Consider the following 22,394-nt stretch of genomic DNA (forward strand, 5'->3'; position numbering starts at 1 on the left):
TAAACCGAAACAGGATGATCTATACTTTGTAACAATTATATCAACAATTGTATAGTAAATGAGAAAAAAAAACACGAATCAAAATCAAAAGAAACCCACAAGTCCTCGTGACAGGGTATATAAACAAGAAGAGTTCATGTTGTTCCGATGTACCGCGAGTTGTGTGTTGAATTTCTTTGTGCAAGTCATAGGAAGAAATGTCAGATTCCTGTGCGTTGGCAATTTTTCGCAAGAGCGCGGTATGCCCGTGTTGTTTCTTGTCTCTAGCCTACTCCTCAAAGGTGCCGCCGACAAAGGCGAGGTTGCTCTTCTCGAGACGCTCCCTGAGGAACTCGTAGACGGTGAAGGTGACGGCCTGGCCGGGGGCGACGCGCATGATGCGGGGGGTGATGCCCTTGTAGAAGGCGTGGACGCCCTCCTGCTTGAACATGTCGGCGGCGATCTGGGTGATGCGGACCCAGGCGCTGACGCCGGGGCGGGCGGGCGCCTTTTGGAGGCGCGTCTTGATGGTGTCGATGGGGGCGTTGCTGAGGGGGCCCATGGCGCCGGAGACGAGGCCGATGAAGGTGGTCTGCCAGGAGGGCAGGTTCTTGCCCTCGAACTCGGGCTGGAAGTCGAGCAGCCAGCGCTTGAAGTAGGAGTAGGCGGTGAAGTTGACGGCCTGGTTGGTGCCCTGGCGGAGGGCGGTGAGGGAGACGCCGCGGTAGAGGGCGCCGAACCCTTCCTCCTTGACGACGGTGTAGAGGGCGTGGGCGGCGTTGCGGTACTTGGGCACGTCGAGCGGGTCGGCCATGGAGTGGCTCTGCGCCTGCAGGCGGATCTTGATGACCTCCATGGGGGTGACGACGGCGACGGCCTCGGTGACGCCGGCGGCGAGGCCGGCGAGGAAGATGCCCTGGCCCGAGACGACGCCCGTCCGCTTGTCGGCGAGCAGCTGCTTGTACCACTCGAACGAGGTGAAGCGGATGGCCATCTTGGGCACGATGCCCGTCAGCACCGCGCCGAGACCCTTGTACAGCGCCAGCGGCGTCTCCTTTTGCACAATCTCGATGCCGGTGCGGACGAAGCCGCGCCGGGGGGCGCCGGGGGCGCGGGCGCGGCGCGAGAGCTGCATGCGGACCTTGATGGTATCTGGCACATGTTAGCAAAGGCCTTTTTTTTTTTTTTTTCTTTTTGGGTTTTGGCGCGCGTCTTCTTTTTCCGTGTTGCAAGCAGCGACAGGAGGAGAAAGAGAGAGAGAGAGAGGCAGAGAGGTAGAGGCCCCCAAATTGAAGCTTGCTTCCGTGTACTTGATGGCCAGGGTACGTCACTGCCCGTTTTTGTGCCGCGGCCCCCCGCGATCGGGGGTTGCCAACTTGTGGGGAGCCTTGCTCTCCGCGCGGGTGAACTTGTTTTCCCAAGACTTACCGAGGGGATGACACACGAGGGCCTCCATCATGCCGGCAGAGCCACCAGCTGTGAAAAATATGCCATGTTAGTCTCAATTGGAATTTTTTTTCTTGTTTCGCTTCAGTTGTCACTCTGCAGCGCGCAGTGGAAACGTACCAATCAGGTTGACGGCCGCCGTGGGCGGCTTCTTCTTGCCGTCGGCGGCTTGACTCGGCATTGTTGTAGAATTGGACGAGGGTGGTACGGAAGATGTCGCAAAGGGGGAGCAAGAAACCGCACTCTCTGCGCGAAATGTTCGAAAGACGCTGCAAAAGGCACAGGCGACTCAATTCCCCTTCAGAGTGCGACGAGAGAAAGATGACACTGGAGCGGCGCCCAAAGGGGGAGGAAGAAGCCGGGGCCTTTGCACGAGAGGAAGCCGAGAGAGAGACAACAGAGAGGTTAATAAGTGTGAACAAGACAAGACAACGTTTGTTTCTTCTCTCTTCGCAACACCAGTAGAGTGGAGATGGAGGACACGACAGCTAGGAAGTTGTTCAAGGAAAGAGAATTGAAAGGAAGCAAAATAAGAAGAAGAAGAGAGTTGCAACGATAGCCGGCTCCGACCAAAAAAAAAGGTACAGTCACGGCTGTCCGATAGCTTTGACCTGGGAGCACATGCAGCTCCAGCGCCGGACTACACACGCCCCTCCCCCGAGCTACTTTTAGCATATGATTCTTGGTTCCTCCCCGCCAGCGGCCAAAAGGCAAACTATGGCGTAAGGGAGGGGGAAAGAAAACCCCGGCTTTTTGCCCTCCCCACCAGTTGGCTGCTCTCTGTCTTGTCATGGGGGCGTGTGGGAGGATGTGTATGGTTGCGGTCGGAAAGAGTTACCGGGGGGCGTGTGATTCTCAGTAGTTACGGGTGGATTTTTTTTTCTGGCTGTTGGAATTCTCTTGAGCCGCATTGGCTCTCACTCACCCGTATTTCCCTTTGTCCTCGTTCCGGGGGAGAAAAAAAGAACGGGCGCGACCGGGTCGGACCAAAGGGCTACCAGTACTTACTTACTCGCTCGGCTCTCTGGCAAAGGAAACTTGCGCTCTCTCTTTTCTCTTCTGAGCAGTTGGGTTCCCGATTTTGGTTCGTCTTCTTCCGCTCGGAATGATTGGATGATTTATTTTCGAGAAAACCCCAGCAAAAAAAAAAAAAACGGAAAGGCGTCTTTCAATTTTGGAGACTTGTTACATGATGATGATACAGACCTGCCCACATCTCACCACCGCACATTAGTTGCCCAGTCAGTCAGATTCACCAATGCACCGAGCATCATCTTCATCACCTCACCCTCTCCACAGTTTGCTGAGGGCTTACTACAACGGCACCTCATCCCAGGCTCCCCCCGGCGCGGCGCCAAGGGGTTTTTACCATCAGATTTAGAGAGGCGGCGCCTAATCGTGTACTTTAGTTTTATCGGTGTGATGGGCGCATCTTTTTTGTCTTTTTGTTTCAACGTCACACTTGCAAGGCAGAGAAAAGTGTTCATCCCCTGTTGCCAATGCAAAGTGGTTCATCAGTCAATTGATTTGTAGCTTCGTAGCATTGATTGCCGGGGTCGGCGCTGCGTAGAGACTTTGTCGACTCCATGTCGGCGCGCTTGACACAGCAATATGAACCCGACATCTTCGCTCTACATATTAGGCTGAGCAATACAGGGGAGCCGGAGGGGGGGTGCTTTCTTTATTACTACCACTGAAACCCATCTCCATGACCTTTTTTTTTTTTCCTTGGCGATGTTGTCCACGAGACTGCCCCAAATCCCATGGCATTCCGACAGGACCCTTTTCATCGAGTAACTTTACACCACTACTGGTACCTGGCTCAACGACCTAGTATAGAGCAAGAGGACAAGACGTCCGAGCCGTTCCGATGCACGCACGCTAATCTACGCAACTGAGGCGCGCCATCTTGGTCTTAAACTATAAAGTCCGTTTTTGTGACTCTCTTGCCCCGTGGGGGAAAACAAAAAAAGGTAACAAAAGGTGAACAAAGAAGTCGTGCTTTGGAGGGCTGAGCTAGCTTTTGCCGAGGCATTGGAGAGGGGGGGGGGGGGGGGGGGGCCCCGCTATGGAAAGACGAGTAAAACAAGTAGATTTTCCAAGAGTGAACCGGTGACCCAAGTTCTTTGCATTTTTCTTTCCTGTCCGAAACTGAAATCAGTCTTTGCCCGCTTTGTCCCATCTCTTAACCTCGGGTGAGAGACAGAGTGAGCAAGGAGCTTGTAACAAAAAATAACAACTGACATACAGTACTTGCAGGCCCAAAAGGAAGAGAAACCTCTTTGGTGCATCAACAAGTCCCACCCCCCACAAAGAATACCTTACTGGTAAGTACTGATTAGCGCGCCCACACCCCATCCCGAGGCGCCGCCGCTCTGAAAACTCCGGTTTCAGCGGAGCTCCGACCGGATTCCGGGGCGCTATCGCCGCCCTGCTTCTTGTGAGCCAGCCAGAGTGCGCCCGCCTCATGAATGCCATGGCTTCTATCCTTTCTTTCTTTCTTTCTTTCTTTCTTTTCTCTCTGTCTCCCTCCGTCCCTCTTTCTCTTCTATTCGTGCCAGACCAATCCATATGAGGCTGACGAAATTTCCAGTAGCGAAAGAGAAGGGGGGGGGGGGGGGACCCCAAAACGTTCCCGTTGCTTTGCTACTGGGCTGGACACGCGACTCAGACGCCACGGTCGGCCATCGGCCACTAAAAGACATGAATTAGTACACTCTGAATTCGGTCGCATGTGAAAGTGACGAGGCATCGCATTACATATATAATCATATCTATGGATCAAAGAGCCAAACGTCTTTCGGCTTGCGCCAGTACTTGAGCAATAATCTATCATCATCCGTTTCTTCGCACACGCGTTTTTTTCGAGGCACCCATGCCTCTGATCTTTTCTGTACTCCGTTTGTTTCCGATAGCAGGACCAAAAAAAAAAAAAGGTACATCTCAAAAACACCAATCCTCCAAACACGTTGTCCAGTTATTTTTCATGTTTTGTACCTTGCCCGCCATGTCGAGATTGCCAAGCAGAAACCAAATCACCCAATTCCGTTTTTTTTTTCATAGGCAGGGGGTATCTTTTACATAAACCAACAATGCTTAGATGCCATGCCATTCCAACGCCATATAGGGAAAAAGAAAGAGGAAAAAAAGAAAAAAAAAAGACAAGTGCGCGCCGAAAAGGACATCAAAACAAAACATCACAAGAGTATTCATACGAGTGCAAATGTCACGAGGGCGTTCCCCGCTCCTCTGTTGCCTCGCCCTCAAAACTGTAGAGACGCACCTCGCCGTCTTCACTTCCACTCGCCATTCGGCTGTCACTGAGGCCAACGCATTGCACCGGTCCCGCGTGACCAGTAAAGCTTCGTTCGCACTTGCCAGAACGAGGCTCCCAAATCTTGGTCATGGAATCATTGGCACCAGTGACAACGCGCAAAGTGTCGCCCACTAGGCCCCAGATACCTTCGACGTGGCCAAACATGCTGCGGATACATTTGCCCGTCGCAATGTCCCACAAACGTACAGTGTTGTCGAGACCGCCCGTCAGCATGTAGCGCGGTGGCAGGGGCCGTGAGTCCGACTCGAATCCAGGACCAAACACGGATCGATCGACCTGCGCCGAGGGTGTCGGTGTCGCGCTCCGGCCACTGTGTACCGAGGATGTGTCGTTGTCGTCCTGGCTCGGAACCTCATCGGGCTCAAAGTCGGGAGGCATGAGCAAAACTTGCTGAACTTGCCCGACGTGACCGAGATAGGTTTTTATACACTGCTTCGTGTCCAGATCCCACAACTTGACAGATAGGTCGTCAGAAGCGGAAAAGACTGTACGAGACGCAGTGTCGAGTCTGACATGGTTGACCCAGTCAGTGTGGCCACGTAGATAGAATGTTTGCTTCGTATCGAAGCACAGAATTTTGATCGTCTTGTCAATCGAACCAGATGCTAGAGTGCCCTTGTCAAAATGCACCGATAGCACGCCGTCGGTATGACATTGAAGGGTATTCAGACACTCTCCAGTTTGCCAGTTCCAGATCTTGATCGTCTTGTCAAAACTGCCGCTAATCAGTTTGCTGTCGTCGAATTGTAAAGTTCGTACTGCGCCCGTGTGCCCGCGCAGGGTACGCAGCTCCTCGCCAGTCTCAATGTTCCAGATCTTGATGGTAGTGTCGTAGGAGCCAGTGGCTAGGATGTTCTGATCAAACTGAAGGCACGTAACACCATTCTCGTGGCCCTTGAAGGTCTTGATGGTGCAGCGGCCCGTCTTCCAGTTAAACCCAACTTTGAAGCGATCACGGTAGACGTCCTTCCATGGGCGGAACTTGCGCTCTGTTTCGAGAGAAGCCGAGGCTGGGCCGGTTCCATCGAGACGCTGCCGCTTCGAAGGGGCGTCTTCATCTTCTAGCGGACGCTTGTTGCACTCGTTGACCTCACCGGCAGTCTGAGCGGAGTCGCTTTCCTTGCCATGCGCCGTGTGCTGGTGGCGGCTCCATGCCTTGAGTTTCTTCTTTTCCAGCAGCGGCAGGCCCCAACCGCACTTGGTGCACTTTCTATCAATATGTTGCTCGCACATCCGGTGCCAGACTACATCGTCGTCCGCGAGGTTCTGCCAGCGACGGCTGACCTGAGCAGCCTTGCACAGTGATACAGTGTCCAAGTGGCATAGAATTTTGTACGAAAGCTCCGTCGGGAGGGCCGTCAGAAAGTCAATCTTGAGCTGCTCTTGTACTTCGCGGGAGACGGTCGAGAGTTGTGGGAAACAGCATTGGGTAATGATGCCCTGGAGCATCAGCTCTCGGTGTTTAGCGGGCGCGGCGGAGAAGAGGGACCAAACGTGCGTAATGGCCTCTTGATCAGCGGCGGAGAGACTGTTGAGATCCTGCAGATACGTTAGTTTGGGGAGCAGGCCAGATCGATGATGGCGATAACACATACCCTTTGAATCATGCCCATCTTGGTCTCGTCTGCTGTTCGCCGACACTTGGAGTCTGGGCGGTGGCGGTAACAGAAGCGAGTGTTGGCATCTCTTGGGACAGAGACTGGAGGATTATGTAAAGATTCGTCGGGAAAGTCTTTGCCGACGGGCGCGTAGATTCCGGGGATGTGCTCTTTCAGAAACGGACTGACGGTCTTACCGACCAGTGCCGAAGGCATCTTCTTGAGCCGGGAGTGATCCTCCTCCGCCGGTCGTCTTCGATCGCAGTTGTCTCGAGATGGGTGGGATTTGTGATGAGTGTGAGTCGAGGTCGCAGCAGCGGTTTGTTGTTGGTAGTGTTGGGTCGCTACATTGTTGTCTGGGCTTGCGGACGCCAGTAGGGCAGCGTCAGGATCGGTTGCATGTGTCATTTCGAAGGGGATGCGGTGAGGACGGGCTGCCATATCATTTAAGGATGGCGTGGCTGCAGGGCAGGGCCAGTCATCGGCTGCTTCGGGGGTGCTGAGGCAGGTTGAGGGTGGAATGGCGTGCTCTGCGTCCTCGTTGGACAGGCAAAAGGCGGACGGCAGGGTTGCGGATTGTCAGCGCGGGATGGCGTCAACCCTGATCGAACCCCAATCAAGCGGTTGGACGTATTGTATGTATGCCTGCCTGTCGAATATAAATGACCAGGGGCCTCTGATCAAGGTTGAAACAAGTCTTCAGGAATCCGATCCTAGCGCTCGCTCAGTGTCGCAATGAAGGGCAGATTTTGTATCAAAGCACGCGAGACGAGGGGGCGCCGTTGCTGCGAGTTGCGAGACAGGACAGGGGGAGATTCCGAGAGATAGTGCTGAAGGATCGGGCGACGCGCTTCGCAATATACGACGAGTCGAGCGACGGGCAGGGAGGCGAAACGAGACGGGGAATCTTGCGTGATTGATGGCTGACGGTCGCATCCAAGTTGGCTGGTCTAGCTCGTCGAGATTAGAGTTGAGTGCTCTGGGGCGAAAATGGCGTTATCGCTCTGGCGTGACCCAGAGGGCCCCGCGCTCCGCCCCGACCGGCCGACACGATACTAACAGCTGGCCGCGGGAGGCGCACTCAAATCTGTTAGTGCCACGTCCGACAGCCGCTCTGTGATATTACTCAGACAGGCCCAGTTCCCCAAGCCGCTAGAATTTTCCGGCTATCGGGGTTCAAGTCCCTGCATCTCCAACCAGCTATCCGGGCCCTCCAATAAGTAACGCAATGTGAATGTGTATCATGCCGCGGTGGCGTATCCGTCAGGGTAATGGGACGAAACCTTGGCCCAGCGTTGGTGCACGTTTGCCGTTGCGAGACCTTGTCGAAGCCACAGCTGTCATGTTTCCATGCATCTAATTTCATCTCACTGTCATGACTAAATCGTCATCTCCTTATCGCTGCTTGCACTGCTAGATGCCGAAAGATGGAAAGATGTTGAGTCAAGATAACAGCCGCTGGGAAAATGCGACTTAATAACAGGCTTCCAATAATACAGATACTAGTGATAACATATCAGGCTACGCCTAGATCTGCATTCCTAAATGCTCACACGGCGATAAAGTCAATTAATTTATTTAGTCGCATTGGTAGCACATAGGGCAGTCCAATGAGAACTACTGGAGACGACAGCCATTCGTATTCGTTGTGATTAATGAGACTATGGGCTCAATTATTAATAGATCTGCTAGACTCAATGCCAGGGTGTATTCGACAACAGCCCAAGAAGAGGAAGCCCCGATGCAGTCCAGCAATGAATGGGCTTTCCATAACCTCTGTGCTTGCGCGCCGTGATTGAACGTCAAAGAGCATACTGGTATGAACCATCTCCTGAGACGTTGCCCCCATAGTGATCAACCATCAATGAAAAACAGAATTCTGATGTACCTGCCAGATGGCCTGTTAAAACACATTCCTGGCTATTATGTTGTCTTAGTGGCAGCAAGTAAATTTCATCGAGCTTGGTTGTCGTGCATCGTTTGCACCAAACTCGGCACGACTTGGCAGGAAACAAACCAGAAAGATTTCTACCCCAATTGCTTAATGCCTTCAACAGGTACGGAAATATGTGTTACTTAAGTAGTTCCCGGGAATATGCTGCAACCCACTCAATGTGGCTGCAAAGCATGCATCATCTCACTCCACTCTACCCGCAAGCTAGTTATCACTTTAATCTTCGCTGTTGATTGAGCTGTGTTTTTATGCGGCGAATTGCTCTTTTATAGGCAACAATATCCTGCGCCTCGATCGCAACAAATGTTACGACCATATTCTGTGGTGGGATTGGCCACTGATCTGACCAAGGATCCCCCTTGCAATTTCACAACTCACTTTTTGCTGGTCACAGTATTTGACTCATTGAATGCCCCCTCCCCCGCCCAAGACCGTCGCAACGTAACATCATCCGGCTCGCACTTGAATCGATCGTCTGATCCTACTACGGTAGCACGCTAACTAGCTAGCAAAAAATCAATCTCCCGTCATCACTAATTCGCTGAGGAGGCCGCCGTGATGCTCGCTTGTGCTTTTCTCCCCCGCACTATGAGCGCATAAGCCACCTACTTACGGACGGTTGACAAGACGATTTGACAACTAAAATGGCCTCTTTTGATCTATAGAAAATAACTAAACTCATAGAAAATTGGCTCATCAGAATAGCCTTGGCTCTCCAAGAAGGCTGTACATGAGACCGCTTACAACGGCGGTTAGGCCGCAGAAGGAGAGGGAATTTTCTCGACTGACCCTCCGGCATCGCTGTTTGAGTGCCGGTCGTCAGCTTGGGCTACCAAGTATTCGACCTGGCTGGCTATTTTATATATGAGCCCCAACTACGGCTGTCTTGTAGCAAAATCTGGGCAATCAATCACTACGATATGCTCTTTCGGCCGAGTGCTTACGACGAAACCTTTCAGTCCAGAGAAATGGCGGAAACGAGACGCGGCAGTAAAAGACTCCGTCAAATCATAAAAATAAGAACACTTTGATTTTTTAAGTTATACATCGTCATCCAGATTGAGGGTGGACGTGGAAAAACTACCACCAGGCCAGTATGCAGGCGTAAGGCAGTAAAAAGATGAACATGTACTTCCCGGGCTGATGATATGAAAGTTCCTGCGATGAGTGACGCTTGGGTATGGAAGCCACAGACTCTCAGGAAAAACCATACGATTGGGATTAAGGTATGCCCTGGCGAAGTCATTAACCTCATAGAGGCTTCTTCGATGGTGAACGACGTTAGTTCCCGACTACGACATGAATAGAAGCTTCTCTCCTGAAAGCAAAAGTAAATCACACGATGGGCTCTTTTTTTTCTCGAGCAAAGAGAGATGAACATACTCGATAGTTGAGTAGATGGGACTAGACACTTATGTAGGGAGCTACTTCAAACAAGACGTTGACGATGTGGCTCTGAATGATTATCGAAAGAGATTCCCAAATCGTACAGGAGAACAAGCATTTTAGTAAACACAGCTGATTTCGCCAGTTTTGGGCAGAAAAAGCAATGATGATAGTTCGGAATTCGAATGGCAACCGAGGCATAGCAACTTGCGCCAATGCCGAAGAGTCTTTATAGACCATTACACCCTTGACAAGAGGTAATTAGAGTTGCATTCATATACTTTGGAGATAAAGAACTAAAGTCCAAGGTAGCATGCAAAAGTATCCTCATACCTAATCAGTATAGGTGCTTCTCGCTTCTCAGACACGTGTCTTTTAGTTGAACGGCTCGCATCTCGGTAGTTGCACAAACCTAGGTCTACCTTCCGAATTTGTTTGGCCAGTCAGAAGATTCACAAAAGTTGAGACGGCAAATGGGTGGCAGGTGTGTTTACAAGCTTATACAAAGTTGGAACACACAATTTGACCCAAACTAATATTTCTGGCTTGACTTGGCATACAACGAAAACATACATGGGTGTCATACTGTCACGACCTAAAATAGTCACATGCTGACTATACAGCTGCGGATCGGCGGCGAAGGTGCCTAGGGTGGATTCTCTTTCCATTCGTAATTAATAACACCATTATTAATAACTAATATCTATCCCTTCCCTTTCTTCCTGCTAGCAACACTACACTTGATACCGAAAGGGGGCAGCTGTCACACCTGTCATGCACGCCAAGGACTCGCTTCAGGAGACTATATATAGAGTTTCTCCGAGAATCATCAGCCACTCCTCCTCTTCTCCTTCCCCATAAGGCATAGACCATCGCGCCAATAGCGATCAATGGCAGTTTTAAGCATATGGGCTACTATATATTGCGGGGTCCAAAATGATGAAGGAGGAGACGGTTGTGGTTGCTAATATAGAGTGCTTCGCGCTGTTGGCATGATAAGAATCCTTCGGTTGCTCACGGACCGGATCAAAGCAGATTGATTAGGAAGGAGAAGATTACGAACGGGTTTTGCTATATTGCACCGTCGCGCCAAGTCATAAATTGAGGTTGCAACCTCTGGATGTATTGCCCTTTTTAGGCAGTCGCAAAACCATCGCTGGCAATTGACTGAATAACACAGGCGTACGGTACAAATGTGGCATTCACACGAGGTGCTCTACCACGGCATATCGAGTCTTCATGTCAACCGCAGGTTCACCACCAGGATAACTCGGAAGAAAAAAAGTATATAAACTCCCCTATCCGATCTGGTATTTGACATTCCAGACTCGATTCACTCCAGTCACAGCTTCTTCACTCTCACAAAGTCTCAGCCCAAAATCATCTTGCTACTTTCAATATGGAACTCACCAAGTTTCTCGCCTTTCTGGCCGTTGTCCTGCCCGTTGCCTACGGCGCACCGACGCAGACGGCCACGGATCTGCACCCCCAGATCCTCGAGGCCATGAAGCGCGACCTGGGCTTGAACGCCGAGCAGGCCACCGCTCGCGTGGCGAGGGAGATTGAAGCCACCAATGTCATTGAGCAGGTGCGCCGCTCGGCGGGCGACTCTTTCGCCGGCGCCTGGATCCACGAGGACGTCCTGCACATTGGCGTCACCGACCGGGCCCTGGCCGACGAGGTCACCGCCGCCGGCGCCACCCCCATCGTCATGGACAACAGCCTGTCCAAGCTGGAGCAGGCCAAGGCGGAGCTCGACAAGCAGTTTGTCGGCCAGGCCAGCGCCAAGTCCACTTCCGACACCACCGGCATCGCTGCGTACTTTGTCGACGTCGCCTCCAACAGGCTCGTCATCGAGGCTCTCGCCGACAGCCACGGCCACGCCGCGGAGCTGGCCACGCAGGCCGGGCTCAGCGAGTCCGAGTTCGAGGTGCGGACCGTCGACGAGATGCCCTCCACCATGGCCACGGTCCAGGGCGGCGACGCCTACTACATCAACGGCAGCAGCAGATGCTCCGTCGGCTTCTCGGTGACCACGGGCTTCGTCTCCGCCGGCCACTGCGGAAGGACCGGCGCGTCCGCCACGACGAGCGGCGGCCAGTCTCTGGGCACCTTTGCCGGCTCCGTCTTCCCCGGCAACGCCGACATGAGCTACGTCCGCACTGTAAGTGGAACGACCCTCCGAGGCTACATCAACGGCTACGGCCAGGGTAGCTTACCCGTCTCAGGCAGCACCGAGGCTGCCGTCGGGGCCAGCATCTGCCGCTCCGGCTCGACCACCCAGGTCCACTGCGGCACCGTCCGCTCCAAGGGCGCCACCGTCAACTACCCCCAGGGAGGCGTCACCGGCCTCACCCAGACCAACGTCTGCGCCGAGCCCGGCGACTCTGGCGGTTCTTTCTACTCCGGCTCCCAGGCTCAGGGCGTCACCTCGGGAGGCAGCGGTGACTGCTCGCGCGGAGGCACAACCTACTTCCAGCCTGTCAATGAAATCCTCCAGACCTACAGTCTTACCCTGGTCCGAGCATGAGTAGTTGACGGAGCAGATACTTGACAGCGCTACTATGTCATTGCCCAATCAGGAAGAACACTTTAGCTGCAAATCTACTTTATTTTTGAAACTGACTTTTGTGCCCGTGAACTTGCTGCTACTCTTGCTAGGCTTCATTTGTGTTTTGCCTGTGCCGCATCACAGCCCACGTGGATAATAGCTATGCCTATAGATCAGCCTTGAAATCTTGTTTATGCACAAAAGAAGGCCTGAATGATTATTGTACTATCTTAGTTCTCCTCTATTTCTGTCTAGTATGTACTGTATGGTGACACAGGCTGTGTATGACATGCGCCTACTGAGTTGCATAGTTATGGGTGCCTCACTACTGGTATGCACATTTACAAATTATGGATCGATTTGATGCAGATGGAAGTATGCTTCTTTGAGTCATTGTTTGGTACGTGCATCTCGCCTTCAAAACTGAAAACCTGTGTGGCATAGCAAGCGTATCAGAGAATAGGCTCATGACTCCTGCATACCACTATACATTCAGCATATAGCCAACTGAGTTCTTCATCACTACATTATGTTATAACCCAATCCAGTTGGCCCGGACTATGGACTTATAACGCACAACTACCGAACTTGACTTCACTCGCGCATTGGCGAGCCATGGACACTGTGGGCGTTTGATCTATTGACATTTAGCCCAGTTCCCATTTAATTTTTGATGCAGTATAAGGATTGAAAATTCTGCAGCACCTGGCCGATACCCGCTGTTCGAAAAAAAAAAACGGTGCCCTCTTGATAGCTACTACCGCCTGCATTAAGGGTGCGGACCACGACCGAAGAGCAGCCTGGCATTGCTGAAAGGCGACATAACCGGCTACTTGACAATTTTGTACCAAACTGCAAAGGAAGAAACCCATGAATATACAACTATATGAGAGCTGGGGCTTCTGGAACCTATGCTAAACATTCTTAGCGATGCCGCTGACTCTGCTTGCCGTAGCCCACCAGAGCAACTTATTCATGATTAAAAAAGATAGTAGCCAGAAAAAACATCTCCTCGTTGATCAAGTTGATCTTGAAGTGGAATTATGCCGAGATAGGGTCCCTCGGGATCGGCGGCTGCCGTGGCACTGCCGGGACCCCCAATTATTGGTGGTATTAAGAGTCCTGAGCCGTGTCTTAGAACACGCCAGTCGCAATAGCCCCAGATCAGTTGAAAAAATCAGTTGAAAAAAAAATGAGCGGGTATGCAAGTGTGGCCTCATGCCCGAATAATTAGTTTCACTTCTTGCAAGTCACTCACTCGTTTCTCAATAGATCGGCATAACTCTCCATCACTATCCACAGCCCTATAGAACTATACATAAACTCTACTTTGCTCAGCGCCTTCCTACTAGTTACCCAAGGTACCTCTTTTTTGGCCGGTATTGATAGCGGCCTCTCCGAGATATAACTGGCCGGTCAGAAGATAAGATATAGGTTATTCTTGATGAAGTATTTTGAGGTAGACCTTTTGATTCAGTCTATAGCAGAAGGTTTATCGATGCGTTTTGAGTCAGCCAGCGACTCATTCACAACGCTCGGTATCTGGTGAGGGAGTGCAATAGCGCATAGGGCCGAATAAGTCGTCGAGTATTGAAGAGCCACGAGATAGCGACAAGCATATCAACAGAAACGAGGTACACCAAGAGAGATCTCTACCACTGGTATATTGATAGTTATATGTATTTCTCCTGTATAGGACTCTACTAAACGCTACGTGTCTTGCCCCGTATCCTTAGAAGTACTGCTAGAGGAGTAAGTCCTCCTGTAAACGTACACCCTGTTGCCCAGAAATTGGAGCTTGTGATTTCCAGTAGAATATAGTGCCACAAACCCATAATATCTAAGACTATGGGGCGATATGATGTAATGGGATCTTCCACCCGTCGTTGCGCGCTATGAGCCAGGTTAAAGTCGGCCAGCCGGCCCACCAGACAGTCACGCTGTGAGGCAATCAGCAGAACACCGGTTTTTGAAGTTATGTTGACGGATATAGCTCAACCCCATAGCCTGAATTGGGTCACTTACCTCATTTCTCAAGGCATTATTCACCGCGGCGTGAACAAATGACCTGGAGAAAACGCAGTATAAAGGGGCACTGCTGCCTTCATCCTGAGATGAGTTCTACGGATGAACACATAAAACTCAGTTGCCGCCTTTGAAAATCTCATTCGAGAAAAGTTTCAATCTACTTTGTCTACAATGAAGCCAAGTCATCTTTCGGTACTTATCAGTACTCTGGCCAGCCTGCAGGGTGTCTCTGGGGTCTCTGTCCCTACGGGAAAACCTGTAGTATCAACTTCTAGTTTCGAGCTGAATCAAGCACATCCTGCTGTCGGCGACGGTAAGCTTCTCGGAGCCATCTTCCAAAGCAATGTAATACTAAAGAAGACACCCAGATAACATGAAAAATGAGGAGTATGCTCCGACCAAGACGCGCCGCAGTATTGATATGACACTGGGGGGGTTGAACGCGCTTGCAAATTGGTTGGGTCGGGTTCCTGTTCGCGGAGACTGCTTCTTCGTCACTGTTGCCCACCTTCTTCGCACTACGACCGAGGACATTTCGAATCGCATCCAGTTTCCCATCCCGCAACCTGGCAGTGGCGGTATCGACTACGACCATATGATGGCCGGGCTCGAGAGACTTGGTGTCCCGTTCCGCGTGTGGACCTTCAGAGATAGCAGTGAGGGCGGCGGCGTGGAGGGGGTTCCGAGAGGCGTCCCGGAGGCGGTGGCTTACCGGCCGGCAGGCTCGCCACGTGTCATGGGAGCGGCATACCGACGCCCAAATGGCAGCGGTCATGTTGTGGTAGTAAGGCAAGTACAGAGGCCCGAATAGAGTCGTCCATCTCCGGAGCCTAACGGATTTACCTACAGAAATGCCGGAACGGCGTACGAGCGCTATATCGATTACCAGGCTGACCCGCGCGGTGCCGATGCTACTGCCGACGCTCGTAACTCGCGCGTCTTTGCATACTTTGCTCTGAACATTGAGGAAGCGTCGGGAGACTTTATCAACCACCAATTTCCGCAAATTCAAGCCAACCAGATCGTGGAGGGTGCAGTGCCTATGGAGGTTGATGAAGATGTGCCTATGGTTGAAGATGTTGTGCCATACATTCAATATACGGATGACGTTGGAGGCGTTGATCTAAGTGCACTACCAGAAGATCTTATTCAACGCATGCGAAATCTAGCGCTGTCAAGTTCCCAATGCGGCGCCCTACTGTATATGGGCTCGATCTCCAGGGCGCGAATCAATGAGCCCCGGTCACTGCACGAAACTAGCGAGTCGCTGCTGGCAGTCCGTAAGAATGGTATGTGTATAATGGAATACAACCAAGTTGACTCTTGTCAAAAGCGAAGCTAAAACCATGTATAGAGGATAAATGTTCGAGACTCAGCAGAATGGTCGCGGCCAGCTCCCGCGACAAACAAGAATCTGGAAACGAGAGTAAGTAACGTGGTGGATAGATACTTGCGAAACTGGCTAATAAACTTTTTAGCTCCCAAGGATGAGCCCATAGAAAAGCCTGCGAGAAAGCCGCTTCATAATGAGGATGACCTCCGCCGCTGAGTATCAGCGGCCACTTGCTTCAATGGGCAGACGTATGTTGTGCCGCCACAGACTGAAGACAATATACATTGCCAAGTATTAGAGGCTCACCGGTGTTCAAAACATTGGGGATGATGATTTTATGGACAGCCATATTTTATGGCGCAACGAGACTGCGTAGCTCTGTTTCCGATTCTCGTTCAAGGTTTTCGTCACACCTCCACACAACATAACGAGCGCTCTACAATAGCTCAAATTATTGATTTAGTCAATCATTTGCATTTTTTCGCTCATAAATCAATCCTTCATTGCACGATTGTAGACTACAGATAAAGCAATGCTTGTGAATCGCGGCTTCTACTTTGGGAAGTCAATGATGCACAAGTCTGGCCCGAGGCATTTATTGTAGGAATTACTATTTCATGGCTACACATGGAAATGGTCTGTGCTTGTTTCATACTCAAACCCCTTTCGCTGCGTGAGCCTCGCATGACTCTTTACAGAAATTGATTTGAGAATTGATACCTAGTTCGAAGAGTCCAGTCTAGCACAAAACCTGAAGCTCGAGGTGGGCAGAGAGTCACATGTTTTTCGCACCTTGACAGTCTCAACGAAGGCTTGCCCCATTTTCATTATCAATTAAGTCTAGGACTTGCCGTACTGAAGCATTTGCTACGAGAGGGGCTTGAGGAGAGACTATCAAGCGTATTTGGTGCGGCGCGCTACAGCGAAGGACAAGAGGCAACTACGTACAGCAGGCTGTGTACACACTTCTTGAAGGATCGCAGCAAGGGATAAGGTAAGACACTTTAGACATGCACCGCGTGAAAAAGTCACCTCACTGGTCGACTTCTGTGAGTGTCTCTACCGTGGTTGGCCAACTGGTGCAAGTGACACATCTCATGACGGACACTCATTCCAGTCGTGAACTAGCCACCAGCCACCGACGCCTGACGCCTCAGAAAATGTGATAAGGAGACCAAAATTGACGAGGTCCAAAAAGATGTCTCCCCCAAGTCTGATGTTGAAAAAAAAAAAAGAAGATTCTCCTTCTGTATGCAAGTGTTATTGCAGCCTCACGCGTCAACTGCACTGCTGGGAGAGCAGCCCATCGCATGTTCTGCTAGCACCATATGAGCAATGGGCCGATCGTCCTCAACAGCCTCATCGCCCACGGTGTGTGGTACCAGATTGGGGGCCTACCCTGGCGTCAGAGTGGTATCGGATCATTACGCGTCGAGTGATACCACGCTGGCCGAGAGCCTCCCCCCGAGCCCACGAAACCAGCCGCCGCCATATGGAGACGACGCCGTGGCCTGGCCACCGCAATACCACGACGACCTGATCGAGCGAGAGAAAAGGCATGGGGAGCCGCTCCCGAGGAATACACTCATAATACGCCTCTGTACATCAATCTTCATCGCCTTCATCGTCTGCCTTATTGTGGCCGCCGTAGTCGGCCGAATACACGATACGCAGTTGAGAAAAAGCCAGGACGCTCAGAGATCCGCAGCCCACAGGTAATGCTCTGCCTATCGCATACTGATTTTTCTCGTAGTGTTTGCATCTTTGAGCTAACTCTCCATTTTGCCAGCATCAATGGAACTCGATATACTATGATGGCTGAGGCGGCAAGTTCCCGAAGCACTATGGTGGTCCCGACGACCACCGCGACCGCAAACTTCACAACATCGGCTCACACCAGCATAGAGAGACCAACAGGAACGGTCATTTCAACATACAGCTGTCCATACATTGCAGCGCCTACCACTAGCGTCTCACATGGATCAAACGGCACAGCTTCAAGAGGTCCCATGTGTGGTCTGACGATGCCATTCAGGAGGTTTTCCAATCATACAAAGAATGAGACCATTTTGGATGTATCGCTACACCCCCTGAAAGATTGCGTCATTGCAAGAACTTCTTTCAAACTGCCAAACAGCACATTGGGTTATCGATGTGCCCTGTCGTGCAGCGAGGACGGTGGGCCAGGCATTGAAGGGCTACAAGATGGGTGGAAATGGCGCTGCAGCTGAGGTGTTCTGGGACAAGGTTTTGGTTCACCAGGATGGTAAAAAAAAAAAAAGAAAGAAAGAAAAAAAGAAAAGAAAAAGGAAATACGCGAGCGACTGTTGTAGATGGCAAGTCATAAATATATTGTTAAACTCGTCACGCAACAATTGAGTTACAGTAGCGATTAACTCGCTCCTTGACCAGCCCTGTGGAGTCTGGCAGAGTCTCTTGCCCCGCCATGATCCGAAGGCGGCGCGGGTGCTCGCGGGCTCTACGAAAAAAGAAATTTTGACCGTGATAACCATCGACGCCATAGTCATTGCCGGAATAGCAACGGTTGCACAGCCTAGATAACCCTCGCAGCAACCAGCCTCGCTACCAACAAACAGTCTGCTCCCCCCCCTCCTTTCCTGGGTAACGCCTACCGACCCGCGCCAAACAATCCTCTCACCATGGCTGCTGCTGGCATCACCACCGTCAAGCTACAGTCGTTGCCCTTCGTTGCTAGGTCAGTAGCTGATGGCCGGAAACCGCACGAGACAATGCTCATTCATTAACCGACTGGGAGACGGACAGTGGCAAAGTGCGAGAGCTGTACAAGATTGATGACTCGTCACTGCTCATGGTCGTGACTGACCGCATCTCGGCCTACGACGAGATCCTCTCCAATGGCGTCCCCGATAAGGGTCACATCCTTTGTCAAATGTCCTGTAAGCATTGAGGCGCAGCATCGTTCGATCTTGGCTAACCAAAAACCCGGGCAGCGCATTGGTTTGATGTCCTCCGCGAGCGAGTCCCGGAGCTCAAGCACCACGTAATCAGCATGAGTCCTCCCGCAGCCCCCGGAGTCGTCACTGCCGAAGAGCGCGCGCTTCTTCGTGGGCGCTGCATGCAAATCCGCTCCCTCAAGGTCTTTCCGATTGAGGCGATCGTCCGGGGTTACATTACGGGCTCGGCTTGGAGCGAGTAAGTGAAGGAAATGTCATTTTTCCTGCACTGCGACAATCTTGGCGTGGTCATCGCGCAACCTAACACCGACCGTGCTACAGATACTCCAAGAGCGGAACTGTCCACGGAATCTCGGTTCCGAAGGGACTCGAGCTCTGCCAAGAATTCCCCGACGGCCCCATGTACACTGTAGGTCGACCGAGCACGCGCGCATACGTGATCTAGCAGAGCAGTTTGACCAATTTCAAATAGCCCTCTACAAAGGCCCCCGCTGGCGAAAAGGACGAGAACATCTCGCCCGAGCAGGCTCGGAAGATTGTCGGCGACAAATACGCAGACCAGATCGAGGCCCTCGCCCTCAAGGTCTACAAGACCGCCCACGCCTATGCGCTAGAGCGTGGGATTGTCATTGCTGACACTAAAATGGAATTTGGTAGGTCGACGGAATTTCACGGCCGCCTGGGCTCCTCTCTCTTGCCTGCGAACTGCCGCAAGCCCATGCATGTTATAGTCCGAGGATACCTCGACCCACCCCCGCCCGCCACGTATGCTAATAGGCCCGGTCACGATTTAGGTCTTGATGAGAAAACAGACGAAATTATCCTTGTCGACGAGGTTTTGACACCCGACTGCTCTCGTTTCTGGCCTGCCCCGGTCCAGGTGGGCAAGGACCAGCCCAGCTACGACAAGCAGTATATCCGCGATTATCTGACGGCCAACGGCCTCAAAGGGAAAGCCGGCGTATGTGCATGCCGCTGTCGCAAACCGTTATGGAGCGTGGTTTCATTGACAATTGCATAATTTTTTTTTTAGGTTGTACTTCCTGACAATGTCGTCGCCGAGACGACGAGCAAGTACAGAGAAGTATTCCACAAGTGAGTCTTCAATTAAATGTCGCGTACCACGTGCCGCTTGAGTCTGAGATTAACCATCAGATCAGGCTCGCTGGAAAAACGATCGACGAGGCTCGCAGCGGACTAGAACATTAAGTTCTCAAATTTTTTTTTTAGCCTCTTGGACTGAACCAGGCGGTTTGAGTCAGCCGCAAAAGGGAGCGAGATCAACCCGCTGCAGAGCATCGGGCCCCGCCCTCCAGGGACTTTTGTGTCAGAATGATAAGGGGTTATTTCTGTGACTTGAAGATAACGAGCAGGATGCTATCCATTGTAACAGAAGCCAGTTCCTTTTGAAGTTTTGATACACCAGTCTAGACCAGGGTGGCTTCGATATTGTAAAGCAAATAGCCTATAGGGCGCATGCGGAATCAGAATACCGCCTTCCCGTTGTATCTTTGGTGGCTTTGCGCCACGCTGGGGTCTCCGCAAATGCAGCAGAGTGGACTGCTGCTAGAGGTTGATAAACAACGAGCAGGGCTCGCTTGGCTCTCTTTCTATCATTTTAGGGGGGGGGAAGGGGGCGAGATGCTACGATTGTCTGGTATATCTGTGGGATATCTGTGGGATATCTGTGTGGGATAGCCATCCGTCTGAGGGTCCGTGAGTGGCATGAGGTCTCATTCCGCCGCGCAGCCCGCCTCTCTTCCCCTCCGTTTCATCATACAGATCCATCGGCGCGCCGGTATTTAACAAGGCATGCCCACGTTGTCCTGACCCCACGATTCCCCCCATTCGTGACTCCCCACTACCAGATTAGATCTGTATCTTATTACCGGCCATTGACTCTCGCACCTGACGAAGTCTGGCCGTCTCCCAACCATCGACACGATGAGCAGCCCTAAACGAGACATCTTTTACGCCGAGAGCAATGGCGAGGGCGACAGTGAGCCGTGCAAAGTCGTCACGGGCAACAGCGGCGACGGTGATCAGCTCGCCAAGCTCGGAAAGAAAGCTGTGCTCAAGGTAAGGGCATCCGCCCGGCGCGAGCTCTGGTGCCGTCGAGTAATAAGAGCAGAGAGGGCTAACGGCAAGCAACCATGGGCATAGCGCAATTTCAACTTTGTATCCATCCTCAGTCTCAGCATCACCGTGCTCATCACGTGGGAAGCGTCCCTCGTCCTCTTCTCGCAAGGCCTGGAGAATGGCGGCCCCGGCGGTCTCATATACACGTACATTATAATATGGGTTGGCAACCTGAGCACATTTTCCGCGCTGTGCGAGCTGGTCTCCATGGCGCCTACTTCGGCCGGACAGTACCACTGGGTCTACATGCTCGCCCCCGAGTCGAGCCGCAACCTGCTCAGCTTCATCACGGGCTGGGTCACCGCGGCGGGGTGGCAGGCCAGCGTCGCGTCGGCCGCCTATCTCTGCGGCAACTTGGCGCAAGGGCTGGCCCTCCTCACCGTGCCGTCGTACCATCCCGAAGGGTGGCGCAACACGCTGCTGAGCATCGCGACGGCGCTCTTCTGCCTGTTTGTCGCGCTGTTCCTCAACTTTTTACTGCCCAAGATTGAGATTGCCATCCTGGTGATGCACGTTACGGCATTCTTCGGCATCCTGTTCACGATGGTGGCCATGGGCGAGCACGGTGATGCGGCAAGCGTCTTTGCGACCTTTGCAAACGGCGGAAACTGGCCGAACCAGGGCATTTCTGTCTTGGTTGGCATGATCGGTAACGCGTTTGCTTTCATCGGTAAGTTCAGCTCCCCCGCGAGACAAGACGAGAACCTTTGAGCTAACCGCTTGCTTCTAGGAGCGGACGCTTCCTTTCACGTAAGCTTTCTGTAACTATGCCACCAAGACTATGCGTGCATACTGACTTCTCTGCAGCTGGCTGAAGAAATCCACAAGCCGTCAATCTACATCCCGCGGGCCATGGTCTCGGGCATGTTGATTAACGGTGTTCTCGGACTGTCAATGCTGATTGCCATCTGTTTCAGTCTGGTCAACCTCCCCGACGGCCCCCCTCAGTTCATCTTTCCCATGTTGGACGTTTTCTATGCCGTGACAAAATCCGTGGCAGCTGCTGCTGCAATGGGATCCGTGATTGCCACCATGGGTATTTGCGCATTGATCGGTCTCTTTGTCTCGGCATCACGCGTTCTGTGGTCCTTTGCCCGCGACCATGGCGTACCCGGCTGGCGGACTGTTGCAAAGGTACGCTATGACTACTTGTTGTGCGGAGACACAAGTAGACTTTCTTTCCAGAAGGTAGATTTGGAATTAGAACAGCGGCTAACTAGCATACAGGTCAACCCAAAAACCCAAGTTCCGATTTGGGCAGTAACCATTACTTGTGTCGTAACCTGTCTTCTCACGCTCATCAATATCGGCTCCGAGGTGGCCCTGAACGATGTGCTGTCTCTGTCAATCTCATGCCTATACGTTTCATACCTCATTACGCTATCCTTCTTTTTGTACCGCCGCCTTACTGGCGCAATCGCCGAGCCAAACGGCGATGAGGACGGGGCGGCATCGCCGGGCGATCTGGTATGGGGCCCGTGGCGCATCAGTGGTATACTGGGCACGGCAAACAACATTTTCGCTTGCCTGTACCTGGCATTCGTTCTCTTCTTCAGCTTCTGGCCTCCCGCAACACCAGTTCGACCGGAGACTATGAATTATTCCTTCCTGGGCACCGGAGCTGTGATGGGTCTCAGTTCAATCTACTACGTTGTACGGGCCAAGAAACAATACAGCGGACCGATTGTTGAAGTAGAGTAGAAAATA

At 52.1% G+C, this 22,394-nt stretch overlaps 6 protein-coding genes across 6 annotated transcripts; 4 read left to right on the forward strand and 2 right to left on the reverse strand.

The window, feature by feature from the left end:
- Positions 1-268: 268 nt before the first annotated feature.
- Positions 269-1,606, reverse strand: V2A60_005521 (mitochondrial carrier domain-containing protein; the record flags this gene model as incomplete). The annotated part of the gene is made up of 3 exons (XM_083256831.1): positions 269-1,131; positions 1,408-1,455; positions 1,546-1,606. 3 exons carry the CDS (start codon positions 1,604-1,606, stop codon positions 269-271), a joined length of 972 nt encoding a protein of 323 aa, XP_083112957.1.
- A 3,045-nt stretch (positions 1,607-4,651) lies between these two features.
- On the reverse strand, positions 4,652-6,768 carry V2A60_005522 (WD40-repeat-containing domain protein; the record flags this gene model as incomplete). Its single annotated transcript, XM_083256832.1, has 2 exons — positions 4,652-6,301; positions 6,358-6,768. 2 exons carry the CDS (start codon positions 6,766-6,768, stop codon positions 4,652-4,654), a joined length of 2,061 nt encoding a protein of 686 aa, XP_083112958.1.
- A 4,331-nt stretch (positions 6,769-11,099) lies between these two features.
- Positions 11,100-12,230, forward strand: V2A60_005523 (S1 family peptidase; the record flags this gene model as incomplete). Its single annotated transcript, XM_083256833.1, has 1 exon — positions 11,100-12,230. One exon carries the CDS (start codon positions 11,100-11,102, stop codon positions 12,228-12,230), a length of 1,131 nt encoding a protein of 376 aa, XP_083112959.1.
- Positions 12,231-14,652: 2,422 nt separating this feature from the next.
- Positions 14,653-15,828, forward strand: V2A60_005524 (uncharacterized protein; the record flags this gene model as incomplete). Its single annotated transcript, XM_083256834.1, has 4 exons — positions 14,653-15,068; positions 15,129-15,568; positions 15,634-15,705; positions 15,758-15,828. The coding sequence occupies 4 exons, from the start codon at positions 14,653-14,655 to the stop codon at positions 15,826-15,828; spliced, it is 999 nt and encodes a 332-aa protein (XP_083112960.1).
- A 2,444-nt stretch (positions 15,829-18,272) lies between these two features.
- Positions 18,273-19,757, forward strand: V2A60_005525 (phosphoribosylaminoimidazolesuccinocarboxamide synthase; the record flags this gene model as incomplete). Its single annotated transcript, XM_083256835.1, has 8 exons — positions 18,273-18,328; positions 18,397-18,530; positions 18,585-18,786; positions 18,870-18,957; positions 19,021-19,201; positions 19,343-19,509; positions 19,582-19,643; positions 19,709-19,757. 8 exons carry the CDS (start codon positions 18,273-18,275, stop codon positions 19,755-19,757), a joined length of 939 nt encoding a protein of 312 aa, XP_083112961.1.
- A 735-nt stretch (positions 19,758-20,492) lies between these two features.
- Positions 20,493-22,388, forward strand: V2A60_005526 (uncharacterized protein; the record flags this gene model as incomplete). The annotated part of the gene is made up of 5 exons (XM_083256836.1): positions 20,493-20,627; positions 20,712-21,357; positions 21,418-21,437; positions 21,495-21,821; positions 21,915-22,388. The coding sequence occupies 5 exons, from the start codon at positions 20,493-20,495 to the stop codon at positions 22,386-22,388; spliced, it is 1,602 nt and encodes a 533-aa protein (XP_083112962.1).
- Positions 22,389-22,394: the final 6 nt, after the last annotated feature.

Source organism: Cordyceps javanica, chromosome 3 (genome assembly GCF_051103115.1).
Source record: "Cordyceps javanica chromosome 3, complete sequence".
NCBI classification, from domain to species: Eukaryota; Fungi; Ascomycota; class Sordariomycetes; order Hypocreales; family Cordycipitaceae; genus Cordyceps; species Cordyceps javanica.